The sequence below is a fragment of the Mastigoproctus giganteus genome, chromosome 9 (genome assembly GCF_048544385.1).
Source record: "Mastigoproctus giganteus isolate SK-2022 chromosome 9, ASM4854438v1, whole genome shotgun sequence".
Lineage (NCBI taxonomy): Eukaryota > Metazoa > Arthropoda > Arachnida > Uropygi > Thelyphonidae > Mastigoproctus > Mastigoproctus giganteus.
The window spans coordinates 67,065,060-67,087,791 of NC_143583.1; the positions used below are offsets into that span (position 1 = coordinate 67,065,060).

The window sequence follows — 22,732 nt, forward strand, 5'->3', positions numbered from 1 at the left end:
TGATATTGATGATGGTGTATCAGGCTTAATGTCCAAGTTTGCAGACGATACAAAGGTTGGCAGGGTTGTTAAGGACACTACTGATACTATGCTGCTGCAACAGGATCTGGAAAGGTTGAGCAGATGGGCTGAGAGGTGGCAAATGAAGTTTAACATTGACAAATGTAAAGTACTACATATGGGAAACAGTAACCCCAGATCAACGTATCAACTCTGTGGTACTACGCTGACAGTGGTAGAGAATGAAAAGGACCTGGGGGTAATTGTGCAGGCAGATATGAAGTTCTCTGAGCAGTGCAGACGAGCTGCAAGAGTAGCTCATGGTGTCTTGTCAATGATATACAGGAATTTTTCTAGCAGGGACAGGGATGTGATTATTCCCTTGTATAAGGCATTGGTCAGGCCACACCTTGAGTACTGTATACAGGTCTGGAGGCCTCATTTCAAGAAGGATGTAGAGCTGCTGGAACGAGTACAGAGAAGGGCAACAAGATTAGTGAATGGAACAAAGGGTTGCTCTTACGAAGAAAGGCTTAAGTTTTGCAAATTACAGAGCCTGGAGACTAGGCATCGCCGAGGTGATCTGATAGAGGTGTACAAGGCTTTGAATGGCTTGAGCATGCTCAATGCCGATGGAATTCTTCCTCTTGCTCAGAATAATCACCTGAGAGGGCATAAATTCAAATTGAGGAAGGACAGATGTCGGATAGATGTGCGGAAATTCGCCTTTAGCCAGCGGGCAGTTGGTTTGTGGAATAGACTTCCATCGCTTGTTGTTGAAGTTGATAGCCTAAACAAATTTAAGGCTCAGCTGGACAGGTATTTCGAACGAATTGAGGGGTGAAATGGGAGTAGTGGTTGTTTTTTTTTTTTTTTTTCCTTTTTTTTTGGCTGATGCTGAATAAGCTTGCTTTCTTGCATCATATGCCTCTGCTAATGCTAATGCTAATGCTAATATGCGGTGGTCATTCCCTGACCTTTCCGCATCCTCCGTATTTGGTGGTGACGGGCTTGAACCCCGGTCTAATCAAGAAGCGTGTGCTACGCACTGCTGCTGCTCCTTCCCACCTGGCCGTATTTGGTGGTAACGGGCTCGAACCCCGGTCTAATCAAGAAGCATGTGCTACGCATTGCTGCTCCTTCCCACCTGGCTACAGAGGTGCCACGTGGAGGCAGCCAGGAACTACTACTATGATCCACAGAGGGGAGTACGCTATGACCTGTATTTTCCAACATAAAAAAAAAAAAAAAAAAAAAAGTTTGTGCACTCCACTGATACTGGCAGGAGCCCAATCCTAACCAAGACCAGGGAAGGCAACAGCCTAGTTATGAGGTCAATAGGACTTTCAAAAAAAAAAAAAAAAAAAATTTTTTTTTGACCTTTGTTATAATACTTGCGTTTACATTACATTTCAATGTATGAACAATGGCCACAGTGATTATGTTGTTTGCACATATCTCTCCTCGGAGATGAATATACACAATTATCTACATTTGTATTCTTAGGCCTAAGCTACAAAACATACAAAAAAAAAAAAAATTAACAATCGTTTTAACACTTGAGTTTACATATTTCATTGCATCACAAGGTACTGACAGAATCTGGTGGGTTTCCATTCCGACCATGTACTCAAATCAGGAGCAAGTGGATGTGCACTTTATGTATGGTTTGGAGGCTCGTCGTTTGTACTACGAAAGATTCCCAGAACAAAGATGTCCAGACAGGAAAATGTTTGAAGGTATTCATTGCCGCCTTTGTGAACATGGGACCTTGACACCTCATGCTGCCGACAGAGGACCACCAAGATCTACGACTCCTGAAGTAGAGGAGATTTTGGATATTGTGCATGCCACTCCTGGAATCGGCATACACAAATTAGCAATGTAACTGGCTGTTCAACATTCAACTATTTGGTGAGTGTTGCGAGAACACCAACTGTATCCTTACCATCTGCAGCAGGTACAGGCCTTGTCACTAATTTGGCATCGTCTTCATGAGTCCATGAGACGTCGATGTGAGGCCTGTATTCAGGCAGAACGACATTTTGAACAATTACTATAAGGTGATGTGAACAGTTAAGTGTCATAGACAGACCTTCAAAACTCGGAAACCAAGCATTTCCGGAACTATGTTGATATAAAATATTTTTATTGTCTACATATGAGGAACTCATTCCTCAAGTTATTGAGGCACCCTGTATATATATATCTATATATATATATATACAGGGTGTTTCAGTTAAACGTTTCAGAACTTCTAAGAGGGGTAGGGTACATCCTGACAACTCGAAATCATATAGCAATGTGGGGTCGGAAATGCTTTCCTGAAGCGGTGTTGTACACAGAAGCACCATAAAGAAAAGAGACCGTAAGTGAGAAATCGTTTTAATAATACATGAAAGTGTTGTTTTCCGATGAGGCATCCTTCACAAGGGAAGGAATTTTCAACACGCATAACGACCATATCTGGGCGGTCGAGAACCCGCATGCAATACGACGTCGTGCAGCACAGATTCGATTTTCGGTCAATGTATGGGCCGGTATTATGGGAGATCACCTCATCGGACCTTACCTGTTACCGTGTCATCTAACCGGACCTATCTACTTGATCTTTCTGCAGCAAGTATTGCCACAACTTTTGAGAGATGAACAGATTTCTGCATCGACGCAACGGACAATGTGGTTCCAACACGATGGAGCCCCTGCCCATTATAGCGGAGATGTTCGTAACTACCTGGATGTCACATTTGGTCAACAGTGGATCGGACGTGGTGGTCCCGTGCGTTGGCCTGCTCGGTCACCCGACCTATCATGTCTTGATTTTTATTTCTGGGGTCATATGAAATCGCTAGTTTATGACACCCCTGTTGACAATGCTGAGGAGCTGGTTGCAAGAATCACAGTAGCTGCCGAAGAAATTCGAAATTCGCCTGGAGTATTCCAGAATGTTCGGATGTCCATGCGTCGGAGATGTGAGGCGTGCATTGTAGCCCGTGGAAGAAACTTCGAACACTTACTTTAATCCATGTACCTTTTGCTTCTTTTCATGTATTATTAAAACGATTTCTCACTTACGGTCTCTTTTCTTTATGGTGCTTCTGTGTACAACACCGCTTCAGGAAAGCATTTCCGACCCCACATTGCTATATGATTTCGAGTTGTCAGGATGTACCCTACCCCTCTTAGAAGTTCTGAAACGTTTAACTGAAACACCCTGTATATCCAAAGTATGTAAAATGCATAAATGAATATAATCAATTAATTAAATATAATATAATAAATATAACGCACAATACCTACATAAAGCTATTTTGATAGCAATTAACAAAAGGCACCATAACCTTAACCCACATCTTATTATGGATAAAGTCTTGAGCCGCACGTATACAGCATAGATTATGTAGGTGTATTTCGTTGAAGTTACTGTTGGCATAGGTATCTTTTGTTGGACATGTATATATGAACATAGTAGGCACTGCCCATGGAATAAGTTATATATAGCTTACACTCATTGAAAAAGTCGTACCTTTATTTATTCTATGGGTAGGAACTAATTCTATTAACCTCTACAGTGCTTTCGAGAGCTATCTATTTGTTGATATTACCATATGCTAGTTCCTTCATTATATACAAAATTGCAGAGGGCGCTATATATTTTAGAATTAATTATGGCTATTTAGTGACATTAACTACATTTCCTAGGGGGTGCTTCGGTCAGTTAGGTACACATATAGGCTACACGTGCTGAATTATTCAGTCTTTCATACATTTACTTTACTGTGGTAAGCAGTTTATATATAAATTTACCTTATACATATTGACTTTGCTTGTTATAACCAATAACCAGGGTCCCTTACTATATGGGACGGGAAGTTACTCGCCCGGTTTCATCCTAAGTAAAATTATGCTTCGCCTTTTTCTACCTTTTACTGTAATAACCCTACTTTTCATACCTCATGAACTATTAGAGTAATTCGAGGGGGATTGAGGTACTATATCTATACTTTACCCTGCTTCTGTTCGCCTTTGTTAGCTTATGCTACTACTGCTTCATGTTACTTTTTCGTATGCTACTATTTTTGCGTATGCTACTGAAGCTACTTATATGATATATAATATACTACATACGTATAAGTTTAACAATGGATGGATCTCTTTCTACATTATGCTATGTTTTAATTTTGGTAAATTTGCTATCCGTCGGGCTAACAGTCATCTTGCCAGCCAACTACTAAATTGGGATATATTAATTTTAGTTAACTTTAATTTTAAGAATATGGTTGTTATCTTATACAACATTAAATTCTTTTGGATATACTACCTGACTATCCTTTGGACACAGTTATGCTGGACGATGACTACAGAAACAGATAGCTCGTTGATTATGGTTGATACACTGAAAGGATTAGCCCTCGAAAAAGTCCCTTTCAATGTATCCATATGCCTATAATTAACATTTTAATTGTATTTTAATTTATTTATAATATGATTTTGATGTGTAAGGTTTTCCTTACTTTATTTTGCATATATATTTTTTCCAGGTTGCCTTAGGCACTTACACAGGTTTTTATGTTTCTTGGGCCGTTATAACGTACCTGGTTCTTTCTCATTATATACTATAACCTGCTAAATTTGATCATAATTACACCATTAGATTCTACCACTACAACTAACATCTTAAATAATATATATATATATATATATATATATATATATGTATACAGGGTGCCTATATATACTATATATATACTATCTATATATATATATAGTATATATATCTATATTTTTGAGACACCCTGTATATATATATCTATATAATATTGGTGTAAATACACCATACACAACTCTTAAACAAAAAAGCTGTTATTAGTCTAAAGGGCATCATTTTATTTGTATCTCATATTGTGCTCATCCTTCACAACACGTTGCCATGTATTGCACTACCTCGAATAAGTAATGCTTCACTAAAAGAGAAGACTATTGTTACTTATTCTCAGTGGGCACCACCACCCAGATGGCACCGTTTCAAGGCTTGTTTGTATATGTGTGGGATAATAACTCTACTATCCACTTGTCCCTATTACACTTAGAAAGGCAAAAAGTAGAGGGAAAGTTATAGTAGGAGTGGAAGAAGAAAAGAAATGGTGTAGAAGAATGAAAGGGACAGTAACTCCTTCAATTCACACAACTCAAAAATTCCTCGAATAGGCAACACTTCCCCAGTAGAGAAAACTCTTACCTATTCTTGGAAACTCTATGAATATCAGGCTCCGCATGGTGATTGTTTCGAGGCTAGGTGGCCTCTCATCGGTGGGTGGGGAGGTACCCTGGTATTGCAGACATGACAATCCAGTTGTGAAGATAATCGCACAATATGAGAGATTCCAAAAGGTGTGCGTGATCATGTTTAAGTAAAACCAAATGCAACAAGGCATCATGTTAAGAGTATAAATTATCTATATAATATTGGTGTAAATATACCATAGAAAATTCTTAAACGAAAAAAATACATCAGTAGTTTAAAGGACATCATTTTATCTGTATCTTGTATTGTGCTCATCCTTCACAATGAGTTGCCATCTATTGCACTATCTCAAATAAGTAACGCTTCACTAAAAGAAAAGACTATTGTTATTTATTCTCGGTGGGCACCACCGCCCAGATGCCACCTTTCATCAGATTGGTCCACTTGATATCAATGGTTCAAATGTTGACAATCCTACTCAAGTAGCTGACAAACTGAATGAGTATTTTGCATCTACATTCACACGAGGAGTTATTAAGGAGGGAGAATGCCAGAAGTTTATCAAACTGCAACAGAGTAAAGGATTTTCTAATAACTGAGAGTAAAGTGGAGGAAAAGCTGCTGAAGTTAAACATAAGAAAGTCACCTGTGATGGATGGGATCTATCCAGTTATATTAAAGGAGGCAGCAAGGGAAGCAAACAGGCCCTTAGTCATGATTATGAGGGCATCCTTGGATTCAGGGGAGGTCCCAGCAGACTGGAAATGTGCAAATGTATCCACAATTCACAAAGGAGGATCGAAAGGTGGCATGAGAAAATACATACCTGTTTATCAAACTGTAACGGGGAGCTAAAGGATTTTCTAATTAAATGAGAGCAAACTGGAGGAAAAAACCATTTAAGTTAAACATAAGAAAGGCACTTGAGATGGATGGAATCTATCCAGTTATATTAAAAGAGGCAGCAAGAGAAGTAAACAGACCTTTAGTCATGATTATGAGGGTATCCTTGGATTCAGGAGAGGCCCCCACAGACAGGAGATGTGCAAATGTATCCACAATTCACAAAGGAGGATTGAAAGGTGACGCGAGTAATTACATATCTGTTAGTTTAACTTATGTTCCGGGGAACATAATGGAGTCACTGGTTAAAGAAGCATTGCAGGATCATCTGAACAAGACTGCAGTTATACTTCAGACACAGCATAGGTTTGTTAAAGGGAAGTCTTGTCTGACCAATTTGATTGGATACTAAGATGTGGTTGCAGAGGAACTGGATGCAAAAAATAATTTTGATATCACATACTTGGATTTTAGGGAAGCTTTTGATACTGTGGCACATAAAAAGATACTGTACAAGTTGGAGCAGTATGGCATTAAGGGAAAGTTGCTGATATGGATAAAAGGATGGTTGAGTGGGAGAAGACAAAGAATGGTAATCAGTGGACACTGCTCTTCGTGGACTAATATTAGTGTGTCTCCGGGGATCAGTGTTGGGCCCATTGTCATTTTCTGTATTTATTAATGTTACTGATGAAGGTACGTCAGGCTTATTCCAAGTTTACAGATGATACGAAGATTGGTGGCTTGTTAATGACAGTCAGGACAGCTACTATAACAGGATCTGGAAAAGTTGAGCAGATGGACTGAGAGATAGCAACTGAAGGTTAACATTGACAAATGTAAAGTAATGCATATAGGTAGCAGTAACCCCAGGTAACGTACCAACTGTGCGGTACTACACTCAGGGTAATGGAGAATGAAAAGGACCTGGGGGTAATTGTGTAGTCAGATATGAAGTTTTTTCAGCAGTGTAGACAGGCTGCAAGAGTAGCTCATGGGGTGTTGTCAATGATATACAGGAATTTTGCTAGCAGAGATAAGGAGGTGATTATCCCCTTTGTATAAGGCAATGGTCAGGCAACACCTTGAGTACTGTATACAGGTCTGGAGGCCTCATTTAAGAAGGATGTAGAGCTGTTGGAATGAGTACAGAGAAGGGCAACAAGATTAGTGAATGGAACAAAGGGTTGCTCTTATGAAGAAAGGCTTAGGTTTTGCCTATTACAGTGTCTGGAGACTAGACACCTTCGAGGTGATCTGATAGAGGTGTATAAAGCCTTGAATGGTTTGAGCATGCTCAATGCTGACGGGATTGAGCATGCCCTCTCAGGCGATTATTCTTGCTCAGAATAATCGCCTAAGAGGACATAAATTCAAATTGAGGAAAGACAGTTGTAGGATAGATGTGCAGAAGTTTGCCTTTAGCCAGTGGGTGGTTGATTGCTGGAACAAACTTCCATCTGTCATTGTAGAAGTTGATAGCTTAAATAGATTCAAGGCAGAACTTGACAAACATTTGGAGCGAGTTGATGGGTGAAATAAGGGGTGTTTTGTTTTGTTTTTTTTTTTGGCTGATGCTATATAAGCTTGCTTTCCCTTCGTCATGTACCTTTGGTAATGCTAATGTCAGATGACATCACTCATACTATATGATGGAAAAGATGGGGGCTGCCAGAGTTTTGTACTAAGACTAAACTGATTTCACCACTTAAAGCCTCCAATAAGCAAACTGATGATATTATGCCAAATGATGAGGCATAAACTACCTAGTACTGACTGGTGAAAAAGAGGGATGGAATTTCAGTTAATCTTTACAAGCTGATACATGCAGTTGAGTTCTGAGGAGGTTGGTTGGTTGGTTGGTTATTTAGGAGCATTAGCAACTAAGGCCATATTGCTCCGTGATATGCGGTGGTCATTCCCTGACCTTTCCGCATCCTCCGTATTTAGTGGTGACGGGCTCGAACCCCGGTCTAATCAAAAAGCGTGTGCTACGCACTGCTGTTCCTTCCCACCTGGCTACGGAGGTGCCCTGTTCTGAGGAGGCGTGATGTCACTGCAGTGATTGACAAGCTTTGCTCCTCATACTGCTTGCATTCAATTTACGCTGTCACATGACCATTTCTTCCCCCTCACCACCACTGTTCCGAAGCGAGCTTCAGTCATCAGATGACCATCCAAACAGATACCAGTTTCTACGGATTCGCTGAACTGAGCATCAGTGGTCACATGACCAAATCCACATGATTTGGTACCGGTTTCTATGGATGCATGCTTCAGCACAGCAGTAATTGTCACATGATCAAATTCATGGCGAAGTAGAAGAGAAGCTGGGTTACCAATTTCTATGGATGTGATGATCGCATGAGAACTATGCATACATGCTGGAAAACAATCAGTTATCCGTTTAAATTTTATATAATTTCTTTAAAAAAAATTGTTAGGAGACAGTAAGACAGTAGACAGTGGGGCTTAGAAGGGAACAGGCATTCTGTTCGTTATCAGACACAGTCTAAAACACAGATGCATCCAATATCTTTCTATTTCAGGAGATTTAGGAGAAGTCCAGTTGGCCTGCATCCCTAAAATAAGGAGTATAATAAGGAACTGTACAGGGAAATAGAGTGGGCCAGTAAATCAGAGAGTCTTATAATGGGAGATTTTAATTTCCCAGATATTGACTGGAATTTGGGGACTGGTCACTCACACACTAGCAGGGCTTTTGTGGATTTATTGGATGATTGTTTTCTACATCAGCATGTTCGGGAGGCAACTAGAGGCAGTAATACTCTTGATTTGATTATCAGCAGTGATTCTTCATGCATTAAGAAACTGCAGATAAATGAACCACTAGGTGGCAGTGATCACAGTGTGCTGAAGTGGGATTTACTCAAAGAGGTAACTACAATTAGGGGTAAAGGGAAGGGTTATTGCTTCCGTAAAGGCGACTACGATGGACTGAGACAGTATTTAAATTCTATACAGTGGGACCAACTGATGATGTTACCAACAGCAAATTCAAAATGGGAAGCATTTAAGGAACTAATCTTGGAAGCTACCAGGCTTTACATACCAACCAAGAAATATTGTTCAAGGTTCAGGCCTAAATGGTTGTCAGATGAACTAATGAGACATATGGCAGAGAAGAAAAATGCATGGGATACTTACAAATTAACACATGACACAGAAGCCTATGATAGATACAAGTTGATATGCAACCAAGTTACAAAGGAGGCTAGGCAGGCGAAGGCAGATTACGAGAAATCCTTGGCAAGGGATGCAAAGAAAAACAGCAAAGAGTTCTTTACTTATGTAAACTCTAGAAGGAAGGGGACGAATCAGATTGGTCCACTTGATATTGATGGGTAAACTGTTGATGACCCTGCTCAGGTAGCTAACAAACTAAATGAATATTTTGCATCGACATTCACACATGAGGAGTTATTCAGCGAGGGAAATGCCAGAGGTGTATTCAACTCTAGCAGTAAACTACAGAATCTTGAAATAACTGGGATTAAAGTGGAGGAGAAACTGTTGAAGATAAACACAAGAAAGGCACCCGGGGTGGATGGGATCTATCCAGTTATATTAAAGGAGGCAGCAAAGGAAGTAAGCAAACTCTTAGCCATAATTATGAGAGCTTCCTTGTACTCAGGGGAGGTACCCATAGACTGGAAATGTGCAAATGTGATCCCAATTCACAAAGGAGGATCAAAGGCTGACACAAGTAATTATAGACCTGTGAGCTTAACTTCTGTTCCAGGAAAGTTAATGGAGGCACTGGTTAAAGAAGCACTGCAGGATCATTTAGACAAGACTTCAGTTATAGCTCGGACACAGCATGGTTTTGTTAAGGGGAAGTCTTGCCTGACCAATTTGATTGGATATTATGATGCAGTCACAAAAGAACTGGATGCAGGGAATAGCTTTGATATTATATACTTGGATCTTAGAAAGGCTTTTGATACTGTTGCACATGGAAGACTGCTACACAAATTGGAGCAGTGTGGCATTGGAGGCAAATTGCTGCTATGGATAAAGGGGTGGTTGAGGGGGAGAAGACAGAGAGTGGTAATCAATGGACACTGCTCATCGTGGAATAATGTTATTAGTGGAGTCCCTCAGGGCTCAGTGTTGGGTCCATTATTGTTTTCTGTATTTATAAATGATATTGATGACGGTATATCAAGCTTAATATCCAAGTTTGCAGATGATACAAAGGTTGGCAGGGTTGTCAAGGACACTACTGACACTATGCTGCTGCAACAGGATCTGGAAAGGTTGAGCAGATGGGCTGAGAGGTGGCAAATGAAGTTTAACATTGACAAATGTAAAGTACTACACATGGGAAACAGCAACCCCAGAGCAACGTATCAACTCTGTGGTACTACACTGACAGTGGTAGAGAATGAAAGGGACTTGGGGGTGGTTGTGCAGGCAGATATGAAGTTCTCTGAGCAGTGCAGACGGGCTGCAAGAGTAGCTCATGGAGTATTGTCAATGATATACAGGAATTTTTCCAGCAGGGATAAGGAGGTGATTATTCCCTTGTATAAGGCAATGGTCAGGCCACACCTAGAGTACTGTATACAGGTCTGGAGGCCTCATTTCAAGAAGGATGTAGAGCTGCTGGAACGAGTACAGAGAAGGGCAACAAGATTAGTGAATGGAACAAAGGGGTGCTCTTACAAAGAAAGGCTTAAGTTTTGCAAATTACAGTGTCTGGAGACTAGGCACCAGCGAGGTGATCTGACAGAGGTGTATAAAGCCTTGAATGGTTTGAGCATGCTCAATGCTGATGGGATTCTTCCTCTAGCTCAGAATAATCACCTGAGAGGGCATAAATTCAAATTGAGGAAGGACAGATGTAGGATAGACGTGCGGAAATTTGCCTTTAGCCAGCGGGTGGTTGGTTGGTGGAACAGACTTCCATCCCTTGTAGTGGAGGTTGATAGCCTAAATAAGTATAAGGCTCAGCTGGACAGGTATTTTGAACGAACAGAGGTGTGAAGTGGAAGTGGGGTTTTTTTTTTTTTTTTTTTTGGCTGATGCTGCATAAGCTTGCTTTCTTGCATTAAATGCCTCTACTAATGCTAATGCTAATCTCGATGGTAAGCCTTGTTATGTCACTTAGGTGGCAACGAAAGTGTAGAGGAGTTCTCTTCAAATGCCTGGTCAGCGTGAAGAGGAAAAGATCAAACCCTCCAACACATGACAGCACGATGAAACAAATGGCCCTCAGTCCCCAGCAGCTTTCACTCCCCCTCTTACGGCAGCGAGAGGTTCAGAGTGGAAGCAGAGGGTGCTAAGAATCTCTAGGTATGACCAGGCTGCCATGCACGGAAACTGAACTTGGCCTGTTATAACGTAAGATCGCTCATCGGTGAAGATAGGATATTAGAGCTGGAAAAGGAATTAGAAAATGTGAATTGGAATATCATCGGTTAGGCTGAAACAAGAAGAAGAAATGAATCACTTATAAGTTTATCAAGTGGAAATCTGCTGTACAGCAATGGAAACAGAGAAAGGAGTGAAGGTGGAGTTAGCTTTCTGGTCTGTAAAGATATAAAAAACAACATTTTAGACTTCAAAATTACATGACCGAGGGTGTCAAGACTACTACTCAGGATTTCTAAGCGTTACAAGCTAAAGGTCATAATGATTTATGCACCAACATCGAGCCACAATGATGAAGAGGTTGAAAAAATGTATACTGAAATTGAGAGCCTTCTAGATGAACAGAAAATCCACTACACTATCATTATGGGGGACTTCAATTCTAAGGTTGGAAAGAAACAAAACAGTGCAGAAAGGGGAACTATAGGAAATTTTTGGAATTGGTGAAAGAGGTGAAAGACTTGTGGAATTTGCAGAATCTCAGGGATTGTCAGTAATGAACACTTTTTTTCAAGAAAAGGGTGAACAGAAAGTGGACATGGAAGAGCCCAAATGGATTAACAACTAATGAAATCAACTTCATCCTCACTAACAGAAGATATATCGTGAATGATGTTACCATCCTGAACAAGGTAAATGTTCAACAAAAATGTTGGAAGTGATCACAGAATGGTAAGATGCACACTTGATATAAATGTAAGAAAAGAAAGAAAAAAATTGACTCGAGTAAATAATATGAAGGTCTTTGAGATAACAAAGAGAAGAAAAAGCAGTATGTACTGGAATTTAAGAACAAGTTTTAGATAACAAAGAGAAGAAAAAAAGCAGTATGTACTGGAATTTAAGAACAAGTTTGAGCTTCTGCAGACTGCTCGGGACCAAGATTTTGACAAGGGATATACAACTTTCTGAAAGTGATAAAGCCCAAGAAACCTATAGGTAAAAAGAAATCCAAAGAAGAAAAAATTAGTCAAGAAACACTTGTCACAATGTATTGAAGACAAGAAATGAAGAGCAAGATAAACACGGACAAGGAGAAAATTGAGTATACTGAGTTAAGCAAAGCCATTAGAAAGAGACTCAGAGAGGTCATAAGAAGAGGTAACACATGAAAAATAGAACAAGCATTAAGGGAAAACAAAGGACAAATCAGCGGCCATGAGCAGGAATACAGAAAGACAAATGATTCTGAAACTGAAGAATAGCAATGGTGTACTTATAAATAGCAGAGAAGGCATAATTCAAATAGCAAAAGAATACTATAGAGAATTATACAGGGTTCGAGGGAATGATGCCAGCAGTGAGGAAGATGGATCACAGATTAGTAACACATACGACATACCCAATATCCTTCCTGATGAGGTAGAACATGCGTAGAAGAAAATGAAGAATCGGAAAGCCCCGGGGAAGATGAAGTTACTGTAGAGTTGTTAAAATTAGAAGGAAGAGACATGACACAGAAACTGGCAAGACTGTTCACAAAATGCATTAGAAAATGTGTGATGCCTAATTATACGTAATATTCAAGAGGTGTATGTTCATTATTAAATGTTAGTCACTACTTCGAAAAGCGGGAGCTGATAACCAATCAAATCAACTCACAATCCTCTGCATAGTTTTTTGCTTTTTCCCATTTTTAGGGAAAAAAAATTAGTAAATAGTATTAGTAAGAAAATAAATATATAAAAATAATTCTCTAATGAACATACTCCTGGATATTACACATAATTTAATGCAGTGACAATTTCAAGAATTGCACTAAAAATTCCTTTTGCCAGATTGAATAATATTCTCACCTGCTTTAGAAAAGGATTTGTAAGTTACATCATCAATGTCATTTATAAAACAATCATGTGATCATTCAGCCTTGTGACCTTCAGCCAAGTTGCCAGGCATAAAATGGCTATTCTGTATTTCATACTGATAGATGTGGAATGAAACTAAAATGAAAGGCAATTGGCAACAGAGTGTCACCTTACAAAAAGATACTGGCTAAGTTGGATGTTGTTGTTATTTGGTTTTTAGGAGCATTAGCAACTAAGGCCATATTGCTCCAGGATATGCGGTGGTCATTCCCTGACCTTTCCGCTTCCTCCGTATTTGGTGGTCACGGGCTCGAACCCCGGTTTAATGGCTAAGTTGGAGACAGAAAAAACTATAATGCCAAACAAAAAACTATATTTCCAAATAAAAAAAGGGTAGGACTAAATCCACAGCTAATATTCAACTTCATTTTTCAGGATGACTGATAAAAACTACACTTGCAAAAAAAAACTGGTTGGATGTAAATTTATCAGAATGGGTATCATGACTGGCATCTTCAGCTGTGATTTATTAGCTTATTTAAAATGTCAAATTAAAATTGCAATTGGTATTTTTTTTTTTTGGATGTACAAGTCGTCTGCTGCTGAATTGGTAGTTCATGTTTTTACATAAATTGATCTGTAAAACACACTTCAGTCACGAAGAGAGTTAATAAATTGTGATTTTTTCAAGAAAGAGGAATTTTGATACAAGGCCTATTTGTAGTTAAGCGAGCCTGTCCTGTGCAACTTTTACCCATTTACACATGAGTAAATTCACCTACTGTCTTACTGTCCCCTAACAATTTTTTTAAAAGATATTAATTAAAATTTAAACAGATAACTGATCATTTTGCAGCATGTATGACGTAGTTCTCCTGCGATTCATTGCATTTGTAGAAATTGGTACCACTTTGGTGGATCTTTGCATCCGTAGAAATTGGCACCCCAGCTTCACAGCAACTTCACCATGAATTTGATCACGTGACAACTGCCACAAGCTGCGGTAGTTCTCCTGCGATCAATGCATCCGTAGAAACTGCTATCCTGGCATGCCATTGATGGTGAGATGTCATTAGCTTCCACACTACTTCGCCATCGCTGCTTGTTGCATTGATGCATGGGAAATGGGTCACATGACAACTGATGCTCACTTTGGCATGCCGGCAGTTCCCTTCCTATCTTCGCATCCATAGAAACTCGTACTTGTTCGAAACCGATACTTGCTTCAGTGAGGGGGGAAGGTACAGAGTAAACTGAATGCAAGCAGTGGGAGGAGCAAAACTTGTCGATCACTGAAATGATGTCAGCCCTCCTCAGAACCAGATTTACCAGCTTGTAAAGATTAACCAGAATTTCTCTCTGTGATGTGGACACTGTACCTCACCTCTGCTTATATTGGTTCACTCCTAGGCAGTCACCTCCAGTATACTAGCTGCAGTGTTTTCAAACCTTGCACACGCCTTGAGACCCTTAGTAACCTTAGGGATACCCAGAGTTACTAACAGTACCAACATCATTAAATGTCTGGGACAAGCTTCAAGGAAAAGATTTTCCAGTACATACGGTTCGCTATGCTTGAAAATAAAACTAATTTCTTTTCATCACAGAATGATCTTAAATATGTTGTCCATGGTTGCATAATTAACAACTGTGTACACTGGCTGTTCAATTGTATATTTTTAGATTATTCTGCATACTCTAATGAAATGGGCATCTTATTAAAAAAAAACAAAAAGGGAAGAAAAATAACCTAAGCTAAGTAACAAACTGCAAAGTTTGTTGGGTGCAATTCTGCTCCTATGTATACCAAACCACCTAAAAATAAGAAAAAACAAATAAGAAAAGACAAAGCAATGCTCCCCTTTTAATACTATGAATTGATAACCCTCCACCCAAGGAGATGCATACCCACAAAAGAGTGAGTACCACTTTTAGAATAAATATATAATTAGATAAATAGAACCAGGAACTCACAAGCACTACCTCTTCAAAGGGACCAACACTTGTGAATTCCAAAACGGATAATATTTCAGTCATTGATCACTATCCATCAAAATTTCAGTGAACAATTCAAACAAGATAAAAAATAATAAATAGAACTCAAAATTATGAAATTTAATTACCATGATTTAGTGTTTTCTTTCTTTTTTAATGTGTATTACCATGTTGGTCATACGTAGTAAAGGTTCCATGGGATGGTCAAAAAGTTCTCAGAACAGGATATACAAAATTTATCAACAAATTATAGAATAGGTTATTTTGATAGCTTAATATCTTATAAAATAACATGAAAAAAATTGTATGCCTATATTTTATGCACTTTCTAAAATTTGATTTTTTATGTTGGTAGGTATAAGAAGAATGAATATCCTGCAAATCAAGCAGCATAGAGTAATCAAAGTTTTGACTAAGGAGGGCAGGATTGCTAAAGATATCCATGAAAGAATGACAATAGCGTTTGAGGAAGTACCACCCAGTTATTTTACTGTTGAAAAATGATCTCAAGGGGATGAGAGTCATTTGAGGATGATAAAAAGTTTGGTCAGTCATCTGATGCAATCAATTCTGAAAAAAACTGCCATCATTGAAGGGAAAATTTTAGAAAACAGAAGAATTAATGTCTAAAGTTCATGCAAGATGGGTTCCCAGAAACCTTTCCATTCATGACAAAGGTCAAAGTCATCAAAACAGAATTTAAAATTGATTCTTGCTAATCCAGATAGATTATTACCTTTTTTGGTGGCCAGTGATGACACATAGCTACTTTTTTTTATGAGCTGAATCCAAATCAGAAAGCATGTATTGGAAACACAAAGAATCTCCAACCCTGAAAAGGTTTCAATCCCAACCATCAAGCTAGAAAAAAGTGTTGGTCTCAATATTTTGGGACACAAAGATTGTTGTTAATCAATTACCTTGTACCTAAAACCACAATAACAAGAGAATATTATGTCAGCCTTATGCCAAAGCAATCTTCAATTTTGGGGGAGGGGAAGACAAGGAAAGCTGAGTCACCAGGTTTTGCTTCTCAATGACAATGCACCCATGCACAAAGCCCGAGTTGAGCAGGATAAAATTCATGGATGAAGATTTTAACAATTAAACCATCCCCTGCACAGTCCAGATCTGGCACCAAGTGACTATTATTTATTCATAAACCTGAAGTCTCATTTTCATGGAACTCATTATAAAGATGACCAAGAACTAAAAAGCCTATGGAAGCCTGGTTTGAGGCCCAACATGAAGATTTTTTTTTTTTTTTTGAAGGATTAAACTCTTTGCAGATTAAATACAGGTATTGAAATTTGGGGTGAATATATTGAGAAAAAAAAAAACATGAAGTTTGAACCTAACCTATGTCTTTTACATTCCGTTCTCAGAACTTTTTCATTCCCCCATACCTTTACACCAACTTTATGCCTTATGTGTGGTAATGATATACAAATACCATTACCACACATGAGGATTTAAAGCTGAAAGAGAGAAGGAATTTAAAATCCATAAGTGTATAATGATATTTGCATATCATTACCACACCTATGGATTTTAAAGCTCTCTCTATTGACTAGTGTACTTAATAAATTTTTGCATATTTTGGAAAATAGTAAATTGTACATCAGTTAAAATTACATTATTATTTACCATTTTGTGAGTAAATTTTGAGAGATATTGGATCTGACGAAAAGCCTAGAGTCTTTACTGCTGCTTCAGTTTCCTGTTTAATAATGTTCTTTACCTCTACAAAATTATAATATTTCTTTTCCTTATTCGAGAATACAGCACACTCTGGAAAACAAAGAAAATATAAAACTTGTTGTGAGTAAAAATATATGGCGCAAAACAGAATCACTACATATTCAGGGATTTTCTTGAACTATTTTCAGATTCAAGTAACTAATTATCCTAAATTAGGATCATTTTAAGAAAATATTTTACTTTAATGGTATTTAAGCATTTACAGAGCAAGTATTATAATATACTGCATTTTACTCAAATTTTCTAAAATTAAAATAAACTTTGGCCTTCATCCTGCAGTGGATCAACGTTGATCCACTGCAGGATGAAGGCCTCCTCAACACGTTTCCAGCAACTGCGGTCTTGTGCTTCTGTTGCTGTACACCAGCAATTTCATCGATCCACCTCATTTTTGGTCTTTTTCTTGGGTGTTTAGAGTCAAGTAACATCCAAAATTCATTTAGTCCATCTATCTTCAGTTCTTGATATGTGACCTGCCCATTTCCATTTTAAGCACTTTGTTCTTTCAATGATGTCACAGATATTGGTCTGTTGGTCAATCCATGCACATGGTTTTTGGTCTCTTTTGGCTGTGTTTGGCACTCCATACAGGTCTGGAGGCCTCATTTTAAGAAGGATGTAGAGTTGTTGGAACAAGTACAGTGAAGGGAATGAAGGGTTTCTCTTACGAAGTAAGGCTTAAGTTTTGCAGTTTACAGTGTCTGGAGACTAGGCACCTGTGAGGTGAACTGATTGAGGTGTATAAAGCCTTAAATGCTTTGAGCATGCTCAGTGCTGATGGGATTCTTCCTCTTGCTCAGAATAATCACCTGAAAGGGCATAAATTCAAATTGAGGAAAGACATGTTGTAGGACAGATGTGTGGAAGTTTGCCTTTAGCCAGCGGGTAGTTGGTTGGTGGAACAGATTTCCATCTTTTGTTGTGGAAGTTGATAGCTTAAATAAATTTAAGGCTGAGCTGGACAGGTATTTGGAACAAACAGGGTGGGTGAAATGGGAGCATTTTTTTTTCTTTTTTTTTTTTTTTTTTTTTTGGCTGATGCTCCATAAGCTTGCTTTCTTGCATCGTATGCCTCTATTAATGCTAATGCTAATCTTCGATATAGCACCTGAACGTTGTTTTGTGATCACTATTGATCTTAAGTTCGTTGATCCTTTGACATGTTCTTTTATATGCACACTGTCCTTTAAAATAAAATTTACTGTTGAAGCAGCGAGACCTAATTCCCTTGCAACAGATGACAAACTTTGTCCTGCTTTGTACTTCTTAATCATCTTCATTTCTAAATCAATTTTGTTTCGTTTCCTGGCACTACCACCACTTGCACTTTTCATTGGTTGTTTTCTCTTCATCATTGTAATATATAAATAGGAAAGGAGAGAAGTTTCTGAAAATTTGTTTTTTATATGATTGAAGATTTTTCAGTGAAGGGGAACAGATTTCATCATAAAAGAGTAAAAAAAAAAAAAACAAAATCGCAGTTAACGATATTATCGCAAATACGATAAGATCTAGTTTACTACCCATTTATAATTAGATGCACTAAGACAAAAGCACAATAAACCGGAAAGTGCAATCGTTTTATTGTTTTTTGGTTGTGACCTCCAGAAACATGCTTTAGAAAAATATCACAAAGGCGTTCAAAATTGATTCTTATAACGGGAACGTATGATAATGATGAAAGGGTAGTGCAATTTCCATTATAAATATGACCTTTTAGACAGATAAATAGCTTAGTAATATAGTAAAATTTTCAACTTCCAAAGACTTGGATTGAATTTAAAAAAAAAAAAAAAAAAAAAAACTATTATTGGGTTCACATTACGATATTCCTACGGAATGCAAAATACGTTTCCACGATTTTTTTCAGTTTGCACTGGCCAGCAAAAACTTACGTAAAGTCGAATTTCCATAAGTCGGGGAGTTCCTGCACTCATATCTCTTAGTTGTGCTGTATTTTTAAATTAAATTTAGACTAAAATCATGCCTCAAACTAGAGCAGAAAAGCAAGAGGCTCAAATTAGTGGCAATGCTTTGGCTTAGGGGAGTATAATAAAAGAGATCAGGAGAAGTCAAACATGGTATTCAACATTTTAAACTTCCTGTAAGTAAAGTGATTATTATTACAGTGGATTCCGGTTATTTGGGCCACCAGTTAATCAGGGCAGCCGTTTATTTGGGGCAAATCTTAAAAAACAGAAATCAATCGAGAAAATAGCCAGGGTTTACTCCGCTTAATTGGGACAAAATGCCGTTTAATCGGGGCAGGAGACCGCAGCACTGGAGATTACCCTACGATTGTCTCCGATGCTACCACGTGGTTCGGTCGAAATTCTGGAGGTCACAACCATAAAACAATTAGCAGTCACCTGTTTATTGGGCTTTTCTGTTAGTGAAATCTAACAAACGGGTGGTACACTCGATCTTATTGAATTTGCGATAATACCGACAGCTGGAATTCTGTGGGTTATTATGATAAAATGAGTTTATACTTCCATGAAATCTTCAATCATATAAAAAAATTAATTTTCAGATCTTCTCTTCATTCCTATTTTTAAAGCTTTGTAACTCGTTACTCCGTTCTCACTTGGGCGTATCGTGTTACTTGCAATTTGTGTGTTCCGTGTTCTTTGTTATTGATTACTTATCTTTTTACTGTTTTAAATTTTAACACCCACCCACAAATGTCAGTGAACAGAAATGTCAACTACTGTAGTTGGTATGTACATATTACACAGTACGTATTAATTATTCCGATTATCACGTATATTCTTCCGATTTTCACATATCATTAATTGTTTAATTGGTAAGGTAATAAAGGATAAATTTGTGCTTAATATATCTTTACTTTTATAGCCTGTGGATAATATTCCTCATATTTTCTCTAATTAGAATCGCTGTTTAATAGAATTAAAATTCAATTCACAAACGTGAATTGAATTTTAATTCTATTTGATTTGATTGTACAGTGAACCAATTGTAAAGGGGGGGGGATACATTGTATTTTTAACTATTTACGTGAAACTTCGGATAATTGGGGCAGCCGTTTAATCAGGCCAAAATGCACTAGTCCCGATGTGTCCCAAATAACCGGAATGGACTGTATTATTATTATTATTAGCCATATGGTGCAAGGAAGCCGAAGGCTTATGCTGCACCAGCCAAAAAAAAAAAAAAAAAAAAAATGATATTGAAGATAACAGTCATTTCTCACTTAGATGTTTGGACATTCCTCTGCAGAATACAAATGCGGGACTTTCTCAAAAACATTCACATTCAATTCACAAGTGAGTATTTGTCCAGTTCTTCCTTGAATTTATTCAGCCCATCCACTTCCACAACAATAGATGGAAGCCTGTTCCAACAATCAACCACCTGCAAGCTGAAGGGCAAACTCCCACACATCTATCCCAATCATCCTTCCTCACTTGAATTTATGCCCCCTCATGTGTGTAGTCTCAGAAAGTGGAAGAATGCCATTAACATTCAGCTTACTCGATTCATTCATGGCTATAACAACTCAATCAGATCTCCCAGTAGGTACCTAGTCTCAAGATGCTGCAATTTGCAGAACTGAAGCCTTTCTAGGAAAGAGCACTTTTTTGTTCCCTTCACCAGTCTGGTTGCCCTTCTCTGCACCCATTCCAGGAAATCTACATCCTTCCTAAAGTGAGGCCTCCAGACCTGTATACAGTACTCAAGATGTGGCCTAATCATGGCCTAATACAAAGGGATAATCACCTCCTTATTTCTTCTAGAAAAGTTTCTGTATATCATTGACAAAACCCTGTGAGCTGTCCTGGCAGCATGCCTTCACTGCTCAGAAAGTTTCATGACTTACTGCACAATTACCCCCGGGTCTTTTTCTTTCTCCACTACCCTGAGTGTAGTACAACACAGTTGATAAGTTACTTTTGAGTTACTGCTACCCATATGCAGTATCTTGCATTTTTCAATGTTAAACTTCAATCTTAAATTTGTCAATGTGAAACTGTTAATATGTTTAAAGATCTTTATACCCTCAGCAATCCCCCAAAAGATTTTGTTAGTGAACTATCTGGTGACCAGGCAATGAAAAATTGTTTTAAAATGTAAGAAACACTGGATCTTACTATGATGCCTATTATGCTCACATCTGGTGAGTATGGGCTTGGCACACCCAGGGTCCTGAGCTGGATAGCATCATTCTTCTCTTTCTTGGTGATTCCTTTCTACTTCTGATTCTCTCTCTCTCTCTCTCAGGGTAATTCAGATTTTTTTTTTTTTTTTTTGGCTGGTGCAGCATAAGCCTCAGGCTTCCTTGCACCATATGGCCAATAATATAAAGAAGAATATTAGAATAATGTCAAGAAAAACCACCATCTGACAGACCAAATCATAATGTATGATATAAAAGTAAAGGTTTTAATATACGATGGTTCAATACATTCAAAACCTGAATTCTCAAACACTATGTATTTCATGTCATAATTCATTATAAATTATAGTCTTCAGGTGAAAAAATGATTCAGTGGCAGTGATTATTTCAATGCCAATATATATATGAATTTTTAAATACATACCTTCAGTGGAGGGAATCAACTGTATTATTATTGGTCTCTTTGTCACAACACCTTTACCACGAGGTAGAAATTCTCTGAAAGGAAGATTATCAGGAAATGTAGAAAAGAAATACAGCACTTCTTGAGAGAATAAAATAAAATTCCTTAAAACACCAGTATCAGCTAGCTGGTTCACCAATGTGAACTGACTGGCTGACACAACTAGATATACTATATATATATATATTTATACTATATTAGCAAAAATCAGCAGATGCCTTGTGCATTTTACAAAAGGATTATCTATTTACAATCTTATAATGTGATCCATCTTTGGCATTAAAGCAGTACTAGGCTTGTTCAGTACTAGGCATCCTTTCTAAAAGTTTTTGGTAGCAGACTGAAGGAATATTGTATTATTTCCTCCTGCTTCAAATACAACATCAGTTGAGTGAAAAAAATTAAATGAAGTGGTTTTGCTCTGTTCCAGTTGTCCCAGTTTGGCTCAAAGATGTTTGATAGTGTTAAAGTCTCTATGCTGGCTAGTCTATTTCAACCAATTTGTTTTCCACAGACAATACAGATACAAGCCATATTTTATGGCATACTGAATTATCATGGTGGAAGCTGAAAGCAGCATTTCTGTAACACTGCCAGAGTATTGCCAGTGTATAAATTTTGTTCAGATTGTCCACGTAGGCAGTGGAAGTAATAGTTCTGGACACAACAATCAGTGCATTCAATTGAAACTTTGGAACCCTATGTTCTTAAGAGTACATTGTTGGAAGAACACAAGATGATAAATGGCATTCTCTACAGGCACAAGTAACTCTGATTACAATACCATGTAATGTGACTCTCCACTCCATAGAACCTATTTCTATCATTAGATATAACAGGAATAGTGAACTATGCAGCAGGCTAAGCAACAAATGGTATCCTGTGATGTGATATGGAATAACTCAACAATGAAAATCAAGGCCATAAAGTGCTCTATTAGTATTAATAGTGGCAAGTGATGCAAGAAAGCAAGGTTCTAGAGTAACAGCCAAAAAAAAAAAAAAATTCCCAATCACCTATCCATCTCCCCCAATTAATTTGAATAGCAGTAAGTATTATATCTCGGCATTTGATTACAGTTTTTG

At 38.0% G+C, this 22,732-nt stretch overlaps 1 protein-coding gene across 1 annotated transcript in view; it reads right to left on the reverse strand.

The window, feature by feature from the left end:
* LOC150080329 (dynamin-1-like) overlaps positions 1–22,732 on the reverse strand; it is a 265,277-nt gene that overhangs the window by 214,955 nt on the left and 27,590 nt on the right. The window contains exons 3-4 of the mRNA XM_090380686.1: positions 21,609–21,682; positions 16,933–17,076 (exon numbers count right to left, since the gene is read on the reverse strand). Of these exons, the coding sequence (XP_090236812.1) occupies positions 16,933–17,076; positions 21,609–21,682 (218 nt within the window). The remainder of the gene's footprint in view (positions 1–16,932; positions 17,077–21,608; positions 21,683–22,732) is intronic.